General features: G+C 36.4%; 1 protein-coding gene across 9 annotated transcripts in view; it reads right to left on the reverse strand.

Annotated features, from left to right (window-relative positions):
* Positions 1 to 7299: 7299 nt before the first annotated feature.
* Positions 7300 to 19007, reverse strand: part of ETV1 (ETS variant transcription factor 1) — a 91791-nt gene continuing 80083 nt past the window's right edge. For 6 of the 9 annotated variants that reach the window (XM_057304313.1, XM_057304312.1, XM_026506743.4 and 3 more), the window contains 2 exons: positions 15747 to 15848; positions 7308 to 11206 (listed from right to left, as the gene is read on the reverse strand). In XM_057304313.1, coding sequence (XP_057160296.1) covers positions 10985 to 11206; positions 15747 to 15848 — 324 coding nt within the window. In that variant the 3' untranslated portion in view covers positions 7308 to 10984. Of the gene's footprint in view, positions 11207 to 15746; positions 15849 to 19007 lie in introns of all 9 variants that reach the window. The other 3 variants (XM_026506760.4, XM_057304314.1, XM_048213012.2) reach the window with 3 other exon arrangements.

The following is a 19007-nucleotide window of genomic DNA, read 5'->3' on the forward strand; positions in this document are numbered from 1 at the left end:
TATCAGCTGTGAATTTCACTGCCATGCTTCCACTCCTTTCTATTTTTTTCCTTCGGTATCATATTTAACCTGCACCTTGAGGGCAGTTGCTATCATGAGGTCCACATACCAGGGTAGAATTCAAGTCTCCTGAACGCCGAGGAGTCAAGCGACCAAGAGAGCTTGTGCTATCTTCTTGGCAGGTCTTTTGTGTAAAGCTAGGCAGATTAGATGACAAAGCCCCGGCTCGTCCTGAGACACAGAGAAAGATCAAATAACAGCACCGTGACAGAATCTTAGAACCCGAAGTGAATTAAATGATCTAGTAACATCAGTAACTACTTTCAAAAGCAACAAAAATGTTTGAGGTCAAATCTATTTTCTCCTTCCCCTAAATCTGGATTGTACACATTGTCTGAAATCATGGGGTGCATGCTGAATCTTTTATTCCATTTCTTTTTATCAAGCCTGAGAAAGCTGTGTGAATGTTAATATGTGCTGAATAAATCCTGGGATCCCTGTAGCACCTTCTAATGATGTGTTCCCAAGCTGCCCTATCACGGTTGATTATTACTTCTTTTCCTTGGCAATCCTTCATTTAATTTCCCCTCCTTACATCGGTGTTAATATTCCTGACTATTTGAATTCATTTTTGAGTTCGTGAGATGCCGTATCAAATGTTTTGCTAAAATCCAAATGTATTACATCTCCCACATTGCATTCATCCACTAATCTTGTAATTCAATAAAAAAAGCAATCAGATTTGTTTGGCATGATTTGTTCTGTGTAAACCCATGCTGCTTACTGCTCAATGGTGCTTAAATGATAAGTAGTGCTCAACGCAAATTTCCTCATCTAACTTCTCATTTTAGCTCAGAAAAGTCTATAGTGTTTTTTTGTTCCTAGATTTTTCTCCTGGCACATAGCTAGTTTCTAGGTCCTACACACCAGAACGTACTAGTTTTATTACAGTACCATTTTTCTTTTCTTTTTTTTTTCTTTTCCATTGCTTGTTTTTTCCATTTATTATCCCTACGTTTTCCTATGAGATTTTCATTAAATTTATTATGTGAGCGGTCCCTTTATTCCCATGTTCCTATAGCATCTTTTCAGGAAGGTGGTAACTGGGGAGGGACAAGAACACTGTGAGAATACAATTTATTTCAAACATCTCTGAGAGTAAAGGGCAATGCCTTCGTTATATTTATGCAATGCCTTTAGCCATATTAGTCATGTAACTAAGAAAGATAGAGTTGTCATTTTTCTCTTAAGTCTGAATCTCATACTTAATGGATGGTAATTATTTCATTTTAATGGATTCTTTCATTTTCACTTGACCGTAACTTAAATACTGGTTATGGGTTGAATTGTATCCTCCCTCCAAAAAGGAGGTATGTGGCCTGCTAACTGCAGGGCTTTGGAATGTGATCCTCATTAGAAACAGGGTTTTTACAGAGGTGAATTAAATGGAGGTCATGAAGGTGAGCCCTAATGGAATATGACTGACATCTCTCTGAAGAGGATAAATTGGACCGGGGGCCAAAGCAGAGGGAAGACAATGTGAAGAGACGCAGGGGGAAAAGGCCAACCATAAGCCAAGGAGAGGGTCCTGGAGCAGACCCAGCCCTCAGAAAGTACCAAGCCTACCAGCACCTTGATTTTAAACTCTCCAGAACTTGACACAACATTTCTGCCGCTTAAACTACCCTGTCTGCGCATTGTTAGGGCAGCCCTAGCAAACTCAGAGTACCTGCCCTACATCCGTATTATTTGTTCTCATCATTATTCCTCTTAGAGTAGACTTTTTGAGAACTTGGTCAACATTTCTGTTTCTTGCTAACCACTGCTTTATGCCCATGCAGCACATTAGCAGCCTTTAAGGTCCTGTAGGAATCAAAGAACTCTTGAAGGAAAGCGAGGAACGAAAAGTACATTCTATATTCAGCAGTCTTCCCATTCGGAAGGTGAACGATAATAATATTAGGGACGGTGAAAAAGACTGGACTCCCAGCAGTCAATTCTGTTTCTTTTTAAGTTGCCGATGACTTGAGGCAATGACTTCTCATCAATTGTACAAGGGCTTGATGGGGCCGAAGAAAGACTCCACCACGCCCTTTACAGGCAAGGAGTCAGGACAGAAACCAAGGGTACTCTTGGGTTTTCTCTCCTGGGCTCTGAATCTTAAGTAAAGTGATGTTAGCATGGGAAGATAGTTGGTAATAATTGATTTCAGGAATGGTGACCTGAAAAGATTTATCATTATTTCTTGCTACCTGGAGTTTTTTTAAAAACCCCGGTTCTTTATCATAGCCATGGGTTTTGCCATCTTACTATCCTTCTACTAAACTCCTTTTCCACTTAAAACAAGTAGAGTCGCAGTGCATTCATTTTCATGAGGACATATCTAAAATTCATAAGCCTTAAAATCTATCCAGCTCAGCCCCCCAGACACTCATATAGATGCCTAGGTCCCGAGCGCTTATGAACTGCCACCATTCCTGGACTGATAAAATAGAAGATACAGGAATATAAAAAATAAATGTTTTAATAAATATTATGAGTCACCACAGATATGGGGGGGAGGGAGGTTAATTTTATGAGGTCCTGAGGTCCAGGAAAGACTCCCTCAAGTATATCTGTCCTGCAGGGATGGTGCGATGATTCAATCACAAAAAGTCATCGCACAGGGCAACCCAAAAAGAGCGTTCTAATCAGGCCTTCTGATCTACACAGTTCAGGTAAAGAGTGAATTTATTTTCCAAAGTTTGAGAGTGAAAAGTGGGCACTGTCAATAATATGCAGGGACCAGAAGTGAATTGTTCCAGGCAGACAGGGACTACCCCAGTATCCCAGAGGTTCTTAGGCAGGTATCAGCCTATGAGCTCTCTGCTATGAAACAGTCATTGCCACTGCAATGTTGAGGTGGAATGCGTCAAAGACCAGAAATAACTCAGCGTAGGAGATGCTTTATTCATCTCTGTCGACCTTTTTAAGCTTCTATCCTAGGTTGGGGACAGGGGGTCCCTTGTCAGGGCGGGTAACAAGCCACAGCATCTGCAAAATGGGGCCTCTGGGGGTTGAAAACCACCTCATCCATTGGTTACTGTTGCTTGGAACCATCAAACCAACAACCATAACTAATACAATAGCCCCGTCAAGACACAGTGAGAAATCCCAGTCTGTACACGTACACAGCAAGAGGGCATTTGATAAACATTTTTAATCAAGATGTTCAGGATCAAGGCAGTCCAACAGGTAGAGTCAGCAGTCTGCCCTGCCTTGATTTATAAATTTGGACCATCCTCCTGCATTATGGGCCACATTACACTTAGTGATTAATTAAATGCTTCATTTTATGGTAATTAGCAGGATTGAATTTACTCATTATATTTAAAAAAAAAAGAATCTCTGCTTCTCACTGTCACTAGCATTCTTATGGCTACTTCTTTATCATACACCTTTTGCACAGAGTCTGTGCACTAAGTGATAGACTATTTCAGCCCAGCTGGTACACCACGTCATACCACTCTCCAAGTGTGTGTTAGATCTACATGGGTTAGTCTTATTTAGTTTGAGTGCAGGGATCACTTTTTATAAATCTGTTGTATATTCCATACGGTCTACCTATGGAATGGGGCATTTAATTTGAATGCTTCAGAAAGTGCACAATCAGCTGATTTTGTAGCAGTGTTTAATATCAATTTGTGGAAGATTGTTATCAAGGAATTTTGAGAGATTAAATCAATGGATTTCCCAACATAGAACAAATCGAAATGAATAATCTCAAGTCTGTTCTAATATGAATGAATTAATATTCACTCAATGAATAAATCAGTGTGTGATGTACTTTTCCTTTGGGATCTAAACTATCCAAACATTTATTTTCATTTTTCTCCTTGCTTTGGTTTTAGAAATACTGCCTCAGGGTTACTACATAATCACAATTTTTTGTGAAAATAAGTAAACAGCAAATCGTGCAGAAGTCATTTTTCAGTTGATTCTATTTCATCATTTCCTTGATACTGGAATTTCAGAGATAAGCATGCAAAATAATTAGAATGGCAATTTTGCATGTTATTTGTAACATTTACTATTTATAAGCTATTCATGAAACAAGTAAAAATCAACAAACAAAATTGGAATGTATCCCATTTGGGCCTGGTATTATACATCTGAGAAAAAAACTAAATATAAGAATAGATTCTTACCTCTTCACATGCTACCCTTTCAATAATGAAGCAAAAGTTTACTCCGTAAGTGCATCATTCTAAACAAGCCACCTTAATCTCTGTGACCGAGCACCACAATGCAAGCAATAGATTTTGAAAGGAACCTATAAGAGATTTGGCAAGTCAGAGAAAAATATTCTATTTCTTTTCATTTAGAAAGTTCTTAGTGTTTAGACTTAAGAATATGGTGAGAGGGTCTGGTGGAGAGATGCCCATGTTATCTTGATAGCCTAGTTTAATTAATTAACTATTGTTATCTAATCCAGCATGTTTATGAATTTTTAAAAAAAATTATCTGAAATTATCACTCTTACAGAGTTTTAAACATACTTTCAGTGTGTTGGTGCTTTTACGATATGTTAATCAAATCTGTCACTTCAAATTTAAAAAACATGAATGCAAAACAGTCACTGCTTGACATGGCTTGTGTAAAGGGACTGTTTTTATTTGTTAACATACCCCCAAATAACACGGTTATTTTCAAAACAGCCAATAAGCTGGTTATCTAATTGAACTTTTCCCCCTGCAACAATAATTGGGGCTTTGTAGACGTAGGGTTTATGCATAAGGTCTATTTTTTTCTTTAATAAAGCCATTAAACTACAGGGTAAAACCAAGAACGACCTATTAATGAAGAAACTGCTATAAATTATTAGAAAGCAGAAAAAGCTGCATTTTTTACCTTTTTAATTTCTACATATAACAAAGTACCTCCTGTGGTAGTTTTAATAATACTTAAAGAATAAAAGGATCTAGATGATTCGGAAATAGTGGTGATGGTTGCACACATTCTGCACGTAACTAATGCCACCGGATCACACACTTAAACAGTTAAAATGTCAGGTTTCATGTTATATATATTATACCACATTTTTAAAACAAAAAATTAAATAATTTAATATTTATGATTAAGTATAAAGTAAAATGTTTCTGCAGTATTAAAAGTAGGATAGCATTTTAAATTGCAGTTTAAAAAGTAGTGCCATCTGCGTTTTTTTTCCCTCCCATTTTTTCCCCCCATTTTTCTTCCTCCAATTAAATTCACGTTGAACTACAGGACAAGTACTTTTACTAGCTATTCAGAAAATTCAAATGTATGTAAGATGTCACAGTCCCCTTTGCAGTAATGTGACATTAACAAAATTAAGATTTCTCTATAAAACAGTTTCTATGCTTTGAGTTCTACTTTCTAATTTGAAAATCTGCTGCTTCTTCTGAATCATATAAATTCAAATTTACTGTGCTTTAAAAGTTTTCTGGAAAATCTATTACTTTCAGAAGTCATGTCTAATAGCATAAATCATGGGGGCAGTGTTTACAACTTTCTGACGAATTTGATCAGTACATCTGTCTCTTTTGGTAGCATTAAGCTATATCCTTCACCAGTAGGGGAAAAAAAACCACAAAAACAAGACACCACCACCAACAAAGTGGTACTTCAATCATTTTGATTTCTAAATGCTTAAAGACTTGGGGGAAAAAAACAGAGTTTGATGTTGCTGTGTTTAAATAGCACTTGATTTCTTTGTCAGATTTTTCTATAAAGATTATTCAAAAATGGTTAAGGAAACGTTTTAAGTAAGACTGTGTCTCAGCAAAATGTGAATCATTGTTACATACATTTTTAAGTCATTAGAAATTTAAATTAAGAGTGTAGTTAGGTCCAAGTTACAGAAAAAGTAGAGTTTAGGAATTTGCCTGTGATCACATGACATCTTGACACAAGGACATTTGGTTTTGCCACGAGCCTCAGCTTCTCCTCGATAAAGCCAATGAGTGATAGAGGCATGCGTGCAGGCTGGCACATGGGAGTCATAATTTAGATAGCTACCTTCCCTAAATTTCTTCCTAATATAGTTGCTGAAAGGATTAAGTGAAATAATGTATTAAAAAAGATTAGAACATAAAACTAGAAAAACATTTATCAGGTGTCTTGGGAGCTTACTCACCGGAAAGAGAACAGACCGAAAGTGGGGGAAGGGCAGCAAAGACATTTCTCAAGTGCCTTGGTCATACATTAAATGATTTAAATGATTCAGATGGTTAGAAGCAAGTCAAAACTTCAGGCAACCTTTATCAGTTTTAGATGTGTCACCATCCAGAGTGATCATGATAATACTTTCAGTTTCTGGACTTTGAGATTTAAATTTTGAGCATATTTAATTTGCTCTCATCGCAAATTTCATAGCATGTTTTCTCAAACCATAATTTCAATACATCCAAGTGAACTAAAAATGTCTTCCCCATAGAAACATAAATATCATTTTAGAATGGAAGTAAATAAGAATATTTGGAGTCTACGAGCAGAATAAAAAGAAAAACAAAACAAAAAAACCCTACCCTACATATAATTCCTAAACCATACCTATTTTATATATAATTTAACATTCCAAAATCATCATTACTTCTATAAAGGTGTCCACTTTCTTAAACTATATGTTTCCATAATGTTTTTATAAATAAATCTTTCTAAAGGAGTCTCATGTTAAAAAAAAAAATTAAAGTCAAGCCCTGAAAGTACTAGTTCAGTTCTGAGTATTAGGCCAAATTCCTCAGTATCATGTCAACACTGATATCTTCTGGAATCTTGGCTGTTATGAAATTCTTATCACAATTGCTTAATATGCTCAATATGCTTTTTAATTTCCTTTTATTATTTTGACCTAATTTCTTTCTTTCTTTTTTTTACAACTCTATTTTCTCCCCCTTCATGCCAAACTCCAACTGGAAAATAGCTCACTCACTTATTTTAAAATTTTTTTTCTCTTTTAAGATACCCAGTATGAAACATTCAAATGGCCTTCTAATGTTTTGTCTTTATAAGCTCTTGAAAGTGTTGCTTGATAGACCAAGTAACTCATTTTAGAAACTTCCATGATCTAGTTAACTGCTATCACAGTGGGTAAAAGATTTCTGTCCTTGTCATATAAAGATAAGTCAACTCATATTTTAGAACTCTTCTTTTGAGTAACAGACATACTCTATAATTCTTACCTAAAAAATAGTAATCCCTTGCAGATGTTAAGATCATATAGTAACAAGTCATACTAGCACAAAAAGAAATTTATTTAAAAAATATAACTCTGGGTTGGACAACAGAATTAACTGTGCTACTACTCTATAATGATCACACCTTACTTTTTTTCTCTCATTACATAATATTTACATGAGGGGTTATTAAATCATATCAAAGCTTGATGCAATTACCAGATGCTTTAGTGGAACAGGTGAACTTTAATAGAATGCTTTCAGTACCATTTCTGCCAAGTAAAACTATTTCGATGGTAAACAAAAATGTTCTTCAGTAACTTCTAATCCTACCTCCATCAACCGACCATTTTTGCCCATCGGTAAATCAATCAGTGTATTTATAAGGGTCTTCATCTACGTTATCACGCAGCTGAGTAACAGTACCCTCCTCAGGCCCCTCCATAGCTACTGGGAACCCGTGAATGATACCGACTTCGAAGATGTGATCGAGTTAAAGATCTTGAGAGGGACAGATTAGAAGAGGTAGGCAGAGGAAGATTAGACTTTAGTAGACAAAGGGATGTGACCATAGAAACAGAGGTCTGAATGAAGAAGCCAGGAGCTGGGAGAATGCCAGCAGCCTCTAAAAGTAGAAGTTAGAATGGGATTCTCCCCTGGAGCCTTTGACAGGAAGCCCTACACACACACTTTGATTTTAGCACCTTTAGACTCATTTTGGATTTCTGATCTTCAGGACTACAAAAGCATACATCTGTGTAGCTTCAGACCATTAACTTTGTTATAGCAGCTACAAGAAGTTAAAACAATCTGTAAAAAGGAGGTTCAAATAAACGACCTCTAAAATCCTTCTAGGATTTGAGAGAACTGCTCTGCACAGTTAGCTTTGTGGACTTTTATTTTTCAGCATTTTTCACAGGCATAACTTATAAAAAGTCATTTTTCATGAGTTATTCAGGATATAATATCCTTTGATTCTTTGTTGGAATCAGTCTGTTGGGTAATAAATAGCATGTCATCATCAAGAGGCAGCAAACACTAGGGGAGATACTTCTTTTAGTTTACACAGTGGAAGGAAAATGTTATATTTTTAATTAATTTTCTATGTTTGAGTAGCCAATTCATTTAGAAATTCAAAACACGAGATTCTTGCAGAAATCAGCTGCCAGATTTATTAATCTATCCGAAAATAAAAACACAAGTGAACAAAAAGTAGAATAAAAACAGAACTTAAAAAAAAAAAACTTTAGAATACATTTCCCGAAAGAGTTTATAATGCAATGTTTTGAACCCTTCTGTATTAGAAATATCCTTAATGTTGGCCAATTACTCATTTTTTTTGTGAGTCACTACATTAAGCATAAAAATAGTTTGTCCTTAAATATTATATAATTAATACCAGTTCTTCCTTTGATCCCTTAAGATAACTCATAGTCCAATTCTTCCCCAATGGGAAATTAGAACTAGAATTTTAAAAAGAAAAAAGAAAAAGGAAAAAAAAAAAAGAAAAAGAGGGGAAAAAAAAAAGGAAAAATCCTCAATACAATTTCATTTAGATGATATTTTAAAGACCCACTTCTAATTTCTCCTTCAATTTCTCCAAATATGTTAATTCTCTAATAAATCTTTAGCTGAATATTTTAAAATTTGTTTTTACTCTAAGTGCTGTAAATGGCAATAGTGGGGGGGGGGGGAAGTTCTCATTTTTAAGGCATACTTCTTAGCCCATAATGGGCCAAATGATATATAATGTATATGCAGAACGATCATTGAAATCACAGGTTACATACATACGTTGAAATTAAAATAGGCCTTTTTGTAGGATTAAATGTGAGTAGTATTGATTACGGTATGTGGGTTTCCCAATAACTGTTCAATTTGGATACATGGGCTGTGATCTGTGCCACACTGGAAAATGGGTAGCCAGGAAATCATCTTTCAACCATCTTTCCTGTGCTCGTCAAGAAATGCTTTTATAGGTTCATTTCGGCTTTGTGTTTAGGATTTTTTTTTCTTAACATTTCACTGTAGACGCTTAAAAAATGTTGTTCCTCTGGGATATTGATGGACTGAACAAAATTCAGGTTTCTTGTTTGAATGGTTTAGCAAGCTATTCAAAGATTTATAACACCGTTTACTTTGTTGGGTTTTTTGGGGTTTTTTTTTTTTTTTTTTTGGTCCAAGGTGAATGAAACAACATATTCCGCTTTCAATTATTTTCTCCAAATGCCAAACACAAACAAAACAAAAACCTTTGAAACTTTAAATCTTTAAGTCTTCTTTCAAACAATCCAATCACATTTACACAAGTGTCTAAAACAAGATGAATATCAGTGCCAGCACTATGTCATATACAGCAACTTCCTCAGGTTCTTCGACAGTTTGTAAGTAATTTTCTATTTCACCAAAAGTTACAAAAGTTTCCACAGTTTCCCTTAGCAAGCTGAAGCTTACTCTTCATTTGTCAATGTGCATACAAGCTGCTTATAGCATAGCATGGCGTAAGCGATTTTTTAAGCAATAAATGGTTTGAGTCATCTATTTTGTCCTGAAATGCTATCTGTAGTTAACTGCATTGCTTATAAATGGTCATAGTAAATTCAGCATGAAAGAGAATATTACAGAAAAGACAGCAGCAGAAGCATTAGCATTATCTAATATTTATATATGTTATCAACATAACACAGCAGTAAAAGGTTTAAATGCATATCAACGGGTACCATGTCTAAAAATTACTATAGTACCTATTTAGTGTATTGGATATTTTTCTTAAGGAGTGCTTGCTGTATCTAGAACAGCATAATATGTGATTTAGTACAGTTAATTCTTATCGATTAAATAATGTTTATGTACTGAAGGAAGTGAGATAGATATTTTTTTTTGCTTCACTGTGATCCCAGATTTAACATTTAAATGAAGATCTCAAAGGACCATGACATATCATTATTTAACTGAAATGGGCTTCAAAATATTTAAACGACAGTATGATTTGTGTCTAAACAGCAAGGTGGCACCAGGTACACGGAATGCTACTGGCCTGTGACTCAGTTTGGAGCCAGAGTCCAAAATTGTGCCCCTCATTTACAGTCATGGTGATCACTCAACTTCAGAGAGAATTACCCATTTTATGGTTATCCTCTGTGAGTCAGATAGAAAGCAAAACAAAACAAAAAACAGCAAAGGCGATCTCTAAATACCTTTTTACAACAGGTGCAAAACCAGTCATTTCTAACAATTAAACTGCCATTTACAGTAGTTTTTTTTTTGTTTTTTTTTTTGTTTTTTAAGTTTTTTTTGTTTGTTTGTTTTTTGTACACCTTGCAGAGACTCAGAAATGATAGGGGAAAATGCCCAAGGCAAATAGTCTCCAAGTGGATATTTACAAATGTGAATTAACTGTACCATAGATACCCAGAGAAAATGAACATTTTCTTATGTTGTTATGAAATCAAATAAACATGATATAGCTTCATCATACTTAAAACCTGTAGGACCCCATCCCAAGCCTAAGTAAAAAGTAATCCCCATATTCCCCCACCCATTCACCCATTATCTTCCTGTTACACAGAATAAATGTTTAGATTACTCCCACCCGCCCTCAAATAAAGTGCGCAGTCCATGGCAGACCATAGAATAATGCAACAGGAAAGCCCCTTTTTGTGTATTATTATTTAAAAATAAAATACAAACAACAAAAATCAAACAAAGATCGAAGAGAACTCGGAGATTCTCTGCATCCTGCAAGAAGAGGAGAAGCGCGAGGAGGCCCTGCATGACTGTCACTTATGTTAATACACATAGCCTTCATTGTAGGGGTGGGGGTTGCAGCAGCCCCCTTCCGGCATGTAGGCCATGCTCTCGTCAAAGTGAGACAGAGGCACCGTGTCCTCTTCATTGATGTGACGTTCCATGTCCGTCTTCAGCAGCGGGCGCTGATTATCTGGGAAGGCCATGGAGAACAGGGCTTCCGGATCACACACAAATTTGTAGACATATCTCTCTCCGGCCACCTGATGAAAACACGGAAGAGAAAAACCCATCCTTATGTATGGTGAGGGACGTTAACTAAGCTTACCGGGGTGATCATGCCATGATATATACAAACAGTGAATCGCTATGTTGTGAACCTGAAACTGACATAAGGTTATATGTCAATTAAGTTCAGAAGAACCACAACCTTCACCATCCCCAAATGGGAAAGAAAAGAACAAAAACATGGTTTAATATGTCAGAAAGCATGTATAACAAAAGGAAAGCAATCAAGAGTTAGCAGATAACATTAAAGCAAAAAGAAAAAAAAAAAGTCCTTAATTTGTAGAATAAACTTCAGTCCAATAGAGAGAGATGTGACCTTGAGTAATGATTGACCTTGAGTAATAATACATTACATTCATTCCAGGCACAGCTAGAAAGCTTAGCAGTTTGCTCGTTTTAATATAAAGGTAAACTTACATTGTTATTTGGGGGGGGGGGGAAATCAATGATTTCATGTGGGCATCTTACATTGAAATTTTTTTCCTTTGCTTTAAATGGTAATATCTTTATTTATAAAATAACTGGACCTTTAAGTTGTAGTGTCTCCCTCTTAATATTACATTTCTGAAATTGTAGAAAACCTAAACTTCCAAACCTTAAAAGAAAAATGTGCTGTGTTCCTAATAAGTCTAGACTAGTGACTCACTGATTCACAAGGTGAACTGGTTCTTTTCTCTTTTCTCTCTCTTTCTCTCTTTTTTTTTTTTTGGCAATGTGTATTCTAATCTAAAAAAAAAAAGATGCATAGCTTTATTTAAATGAAAGATGGATCAAGGGACAGCATTATCCTGGGTACATCACTTTTAAAACTGAAGGCAAGATGCATTAGACAGAAGTTAAGGATGTGTGTAAAGTGTCAAATTGAAGTAAGAGGTGTAAAAAGTGAAAGGAATTTAAAATATACAATGCATAAGGAGGAAATGAGAAAAAGAAATGTGACAGCTGCCTGAAATAAAGGAGAAGTAGCATAATTTGTAGGGAATGACATGTCCCAAACTTAAATTTTGAAGAATAATGTTTCTCTAGGAAATTATAAACAATTGAGTGAAATAAATATGCACATCCCCGCCCCCCGCCATTAACAGACAAAACTGAGGTTCTCAAAAAAATGGGGGGGGGGGTCGAGGAGGGTGGGAGGGGGTGTGTGTATGAATACAATTCTTTGTATTGACATTGAGGTAAATCTTCATGTGTATGCAGAGATTAGTAATTTTAGAAAGGCGAAAATTATTCAATGCCTCTGGGTTCCTATGTATCAAAAAAAGGCACTGCTAGCTGCTTTGTGATGTAGGAGGATGTTAAGTTCATGGTTTATAAATTATCTGTATATGTTTGGAAAATAAGAATCAACTACCAAGAGTGCTACTGTTCTGGACTCAAGATTTAGAACACTGTTTCGTCCTGGATGTTTTACCTCGTAAGAGGAACCAATTGAGAGAATCCGAAGAATATGAATATCCTTAGGTTTGAAAACAGTGAACACTTAGTTTTTATGAGTTTGGACAGGTTACTTAATCAGTCCTCAGTTCCCCTTTTTTTGTGCAATAGAGGTGGGAACAGCTCCTTTGGAAAGCTTCTCGTAAAACTGAGATGGAAGTCTCTAGGACATTGCACAGCAAACAGAGGAGCTGGTGTAAATTTATTTACTTTAATCCCATATAAAAAGGAAATTAAGTTCATGAAGGCGAAACTGCCATAAAAATAAAAACAGGCAATATCAGAAACAAAGCTAAGATATGAAATCCTAGTTTTCCTGTTTTTCTTTATTCAAAGCATTTTGAGGGGAAAAAAATATATAAATGGCCTGCATACCTTAGAGCATTTAATAACCTGCTTTGTTTTGTTTGGAGCTGTAGAAAAAGAGGTATTTGCTTCAGGCTACTGGTAGCTTTTTTATTCAACTTGTTGCTATTGGTTATAATTAGAAATGATCTGATAAATCACTGTGGGGAATTAAAATGTAGAGCACGCAATCAAGATTATAAAATCTCTTAAAGGAGTCGGCCTTAAGTCACGGCTTCCTACTACTTTTCTTATGAAAAAACATTTTTGGAACTACTACCATACTTACTAAACTACGCTAAATGTCATGGAGTTTAGAACAAGGGCTGATAATTACCAAGGGAAATCATGTCTTTCATTATTAGTAATACAATTACAATCTAGAAAATGCTGTACCTTAAATATACCCAAACCGCAAAGCTGAGATAGATAAAACATGAATTTTATAGGAGAGATGAATCAGAAGTTAACAAGGAAGTAGCTTTTGAACTGTGCTTTGAAATACTAGACATTTAAATTATGTGTTAACTTTTTAAATCTCAGAAGCAACATAAAAAAACGGGCAGAAAATTAAAAATTATAGATTAAACCAAAAGAAATAATGCTTTGTCATTATATCATCCACAAATATCTACTGTTAAAGTATTTGCATAGATTTCTCTAGGCATTTCTAAGTTTTGAAATAGAAGGTTCACACATGCACAGTCTAAAAGCCACACTCCATCATTTCTTATCTCTTCCAGAACTACTGAAATAAGCAGGGGTTTTTTTACATGTTTAGATCCATTTGATTATTTTTATTTCAATTTCTAAGCTTTCCATTTAATTGTCCTTCATACACACCACATACATACATAATTTAAGTTTATAAACAAGTGTGGTCATAAAAACATTTTCCCCTACACGCTGAAATATGAAATTCTACATCATAGGTTTTTTGTTTTTTAAGGACAGCATAATTTCCCTCTGCACGACTCTTAGAATTTTCTTAACTTTTAGTACGGTACAGATGTTAGGTAAAATCAGAAGGTAAGACACTCTATACAGAGGGAACAATATCAGTGAAGCAATGAGGGAGTCACAGTTGTGTCAAATGGTAGCAAGTAAAATGCCTCGGCACATGAGGAAGAAGTGTGAATATGTCTGTAAAAATTGTAAAAAGCCTTCATTTTTGCGCTAGTTACAAGTACACTTCAATTTTGTACGTTTCACCATTAAACAAACTATGCTTTCTTATATTATGCAGCAACACCCCAAAAGTTCTGTCACATACAGACATTTTGCTAGTCTGTATCAGCTGATAAATAAGTTGTTGCAAATAGTTTCTTTTACCTTATTTCATTTAATGATGACAACTTTATGAAGAACACCACCATATAGCAGAAAAGGAATCTGTTCAAAAGGTGACCCACTGAGAAGGCAGCACGCAAACCTAAATCCTGTCTGCACTTGCTTTGACCGCTGCGCACCACTGCCCAGGGGAACTGGGCACCTACAGCGCCAGCCCACCGCACGCGCCAGGAGTTAGCGAGTCGGTGAGGGAAATGAAAGGAATGGACCGCGTCTCAAAGGATTTGGCTGCAAATAGAAAAGGTGGGTAGGAGGAAGGGAAGAATTAAAAAACGACCCCAGGGTTGAGGTGGAGAGGACAGGGGAACAGGTAGTAAACGGTTATATATCTTGAAGGTGAGATTCAGGGAAATAGGAAGTAACGAATTCAGCCTTATCTTTTGAGGATCTTGGGCATTCTAACGTCTGAGCTAGCAAACTCCAGAGCACCGATTCCCTTCGGTCTAAAAACTCAATGATGCTGTTTCCTCTACTCTAGTAGGTTTCATGTAGCAACTGGTCTAGTTTTTCTTGGCATAACTATAGTGGTATAAAAATATGCCACAATCTGCAATATCTAACTATGTTTGTGTCCCCCAAATGAACAAAGGATGCAAAATAAAACAGTAATGTTCACAAGAGATACATCATAAACTTAGTTCACAGTCTAGACAATTGGAATGAATACACATGCAGAGCTGAAGGATGTAACAGTAATAGCCAGTGTTTAATCTTTATTCATTTATTCTTTGCCTTCTTCAAAAATTGTATATTTTGTTCTAAGTGTACTTCATTTGTTTTATCTTAATCCTTTTTTTTAAGCCACCTTCAACTATTAAGAGAAGCTCATTTGAGATAAAATACAATTAACTTCACTCACCAATGAAATAATATCAAATACTTATTTTTAATAAACAGTTTCACTTTCAAACAGCAAAACCAGGCAAGACTTCAGACAAGAAGAAAAGCATTTTCAGGAGAATAAGAAATGTTCTGAAAGTTTTAAGAATCAGAACAAGGAGGGGAAAAGTAAGAATTCAGTTACCGCTGGAATCCATAAACAAAAGCATTTCAAAATTATGTAATTGTGGCGAATGCAGCAGACTACCGACAACTTCTGGGGATATATGGGAATATTAGTACTGAAACAACATTTTTTACCAAATACGGTAATTGGGACTCCCAGAAAGTCTACTGGTTTCTAGAAGATATGATTACATAGGTCTATAATGCCCATGAATTTATAAATAGAAAGGCTTGTTATATCAAAACCAAGAGCTAAGCATATGTTAAAATGAGTGAAAACCTTGCTTCAGCAATGCAATGATATGTGGCTTTTAAAGTATGACATGCAGATTAATGTGCGACATTTCAATGAATTTTAATGCTGTTGTAGCTGCTCACCTTTTGCATGATTCCTTTCTCATAGTAATAGCGAAGCGAACGGCTAAGTTTATCATAGTTCATAGCTGGCCTGTTTTTCTGAATGCCCCAACGCCGGGCCACCTGCCACCAAAACAGAATTTACATTGTAGTGTTAAGTATTACCTTATCAAGATCTTTCATAAAACATTAGTGAATTAATCAGTTACTTCCAAATCTTCCAAAACACATCCAAATTAAAGACATAAGTAAAGAGGCAAAAGCTATCATGATCTGAATTTTCCTGTGTCCTGGTTTGCTTTTAAGCCAGGCATGCAGTGATCATTCTGAAACTTCACAATAGAATTCTTTGTCACTATTGTTTTGGATACAAAATTAAATGGAAATAAGGGGATGTGTTTACAATGGGAATGAACAGGCTGCAATTCACCATTCTGAGATATACTGCCTGTTCTTTGCTTCTTAGTTTTTCAGATAAAACCTACAGACCAAGAACAGCTTACTGATCTCTTTGTGAAGGTGTTTTCTGACGTTATGATACACTAAAGAAAAAAATATCCTGTTTGATACCAAATAAAAGAATGAACAAGTGGCATTGTATGTGTAGCAGAGGAAACAGTATACAAATTCATAATCTGAACTGCAAATAATTTTTATTGCCCAAAGCAGCACCAGAATAAAACTGTAACCAGTACTAAACTGGGGAATTAAGAATTCATTTAGAGAACAGTAATTGGATACTAAAAATAAGAAGGAAGTGGAAAAGGTCACCACGTACATGAGTCCACAAACAAAAACCTCTAAAGCAGAATGTCTACTTTGTTGTTTAGTGAAAAATCTCAGAGCTTTTGAGAATGTGGCTTTGGGGGAGCAACTTATCAGGCAAAGCAGAGTGTTTCAAGGAAAACTCCTTCCCCAATGTACAAGTACCCCCCACCTAACCACCATCCTGGGCTGGCTGAAGCATCACACTGAACCGTGTAGCCTGCTTTTGCAACCCCAGCTAAAGTCAGATTCTCGTTAATTTCCGTATTTTATTAGTCTGAGCAGAAACTGCAGCTGTCATGCATACCTAGGCAACCCCAAGAGAACATTATCTAATAGGGTTAGTGTTTTCCTTCATTTCTATGAAATTCCAAGTTGTTGCTATGTCACATATCCTAAAATAGACTGCTTTTCAGAGAGATCATTCTGTCTCTCTCTACTTTATTAGCAATTACCTTTCCCCAGGGTTTGTTTTTTTCTTTCAAAAATACTGATCCTTGCTATTTTCTCCCTCCCTAATTTGTATTTCCTGAATGAAGATACAATGTAATTTAGCCACATGCATCAGTATACTTTTTTAAGAGCAGAGAGATGTGATGTAACAGACACGTGACTACACATGCAAGCAGTCACCAGGGCAAGTACATCTGAATTTCCAAAGATAAATTACATTTGAATGTAAGCGTTCGAAGCCATAGCGCAATGGGGGGGTGGCAATAAGAAATGAAAGCCATACTATCTGAGTAAAATGTCTTTTCAAAACCTAACAATGGACATCAGCAAATCTTTAACAGATTTGGCAAGTGAACAGCACGCTAACCGGGAAGGGCCATGAAAAGAAACTCTTACTGTTTCCTTAAATTGAACACCAGTTTCTGAATACCTTTTCATTTGTAAATGATTCTCCTCTAGAAATTCACCAAGATGCACCTAGAAAGTAAAATACTTGCAAACTTTAAGACAACCCAGTGGACGGTGCCTGGGTGGCTCAGTCAGTTAAGCATCTGCCTTCAGTTCAGGTCATGATCCCAGGGTCTCGGGGTCGAGTCCTGCACTGGGCTCCCTACACAGCGGGGAGTCTGCTTCGCCCTCTGCCCGCCCCACCAGCTCTTGCTGGCTCGCTGTCTCGCAAAAATAAATAAAAATTAAAAACAAAAAAACAAAAAAACCCAGACACCCCAGTGGAAGTCTCTAGGGAAAGAAAGATGATTTTTTTTGATACCATCAGCAGAGTCTGACTCTTAGGATGCCAGTTAATTCTCAGCACAAGTGGGTATTAGTAGACATTTTAAAAGAATAAAATATATTCCTAGAGCTGTTTGGATTCATTCAACGTCACATTCATCATAAAGAGAAGTGGGACACACCAAAATGCCTATGAGATGCAGACAAGTTATGCAGGGTGAGTAAGTTCTAGAGATCTGCTCTACCACAACGTGCCCACAGTTAACCATACTGTATTGGACACTCAAAATCTGACAAGAGGGCAGATCCCATGTTAAATATTATCATCACAATAATAAAAATAAAACAGATTGAAACGTAAACTCAACAGATAATACAAATAATTTCCAGGATAGGTTAGACCACCTATGAACTCAAAAGCCCATTCAGCCCTCCTGTGTGAGCCACCCACCACGGCTATCTCCAGCACGGCTAAAAGCCAAGGCAGCATTCTCAACGTAGAGTGGGTGCAGTGGTGGCAACACTTCCAGTGGCTTCCTTACGATACTCCTTCAAGTGAAAACTTCGACTATTAGTAAGGAAACTGAAAAGGCAACTGCACTATAAAAATCTCTCTTGGGGCACTTGGGTGGCACAGTCGGTTAAGCAGTTAAGGGTCGAACTCTTGGTTGCCGTTCAGGTCATCATCTCAGGGTCGTGGGATGGAGTCCCATGTCGGGCTCGGCGCCCAACGTGGAGTTTGCTTGCTCCTCTCCCTCTGCTCCTCCCCCCATGCACACTCTCTCTCTCAAATACGTGCATAAATAAAATCTTTTAAGAAAATCACTCTTATTATCAAATGAATTAAGTTAAGACAATGTAATAGCTCAAGCATTAACGGATTTTTAAAACCATGTTTGAATACCCAACAGTAAACCTGGAAACCACAATCAGGTCCTGGTTATCAGACTTTCTGGTAACTCTTCTAGCTCAACACGTTTGAATATCTTTGAAAGACTTCTTCTCTAAGTCCTAGAGATGTTTTACTATGTTAATAATTGTTCCTGAGACAATTCCCTAGGATCCATGATTAATTTGAAAATAACGTCTCATTATCTCAAATATCTCAAAAAGAGATGTTAAAGAGCCTGTGCCTGCGAATGTTACCCAAACACACCAAGCAAATAATCAGCACAGGACGACAGTCTCACTCAATATCATTTTAAACTGCACAATGAAATAGAAAGAAATGAACCAATGAGTATCTCCTACAAGGATGGCTCCAGAGGCGCCTTCCAGGAGCCATGCTGACAGAGACCCTCAAAGATCTCTTGTGTGGTACAAGAAGGAGGG

The sequence above is a fragment of the Ursus arctos genome, unplaced genomic scaffold (assembly GCF_023065955.2).
Source record: "Ursus arctos isolate Adak ecotype North America unplaced genomic scaffold, UrsArc2.0 scaffold_3, whole genome shotgun sequence".
Taxonomy (NCBI): domain Eukaryota; kingdom Metazoa; phylum Chordata; class Mammalia; order Carnivora; family Ursidae; genus Ursus; species Ursus arctos.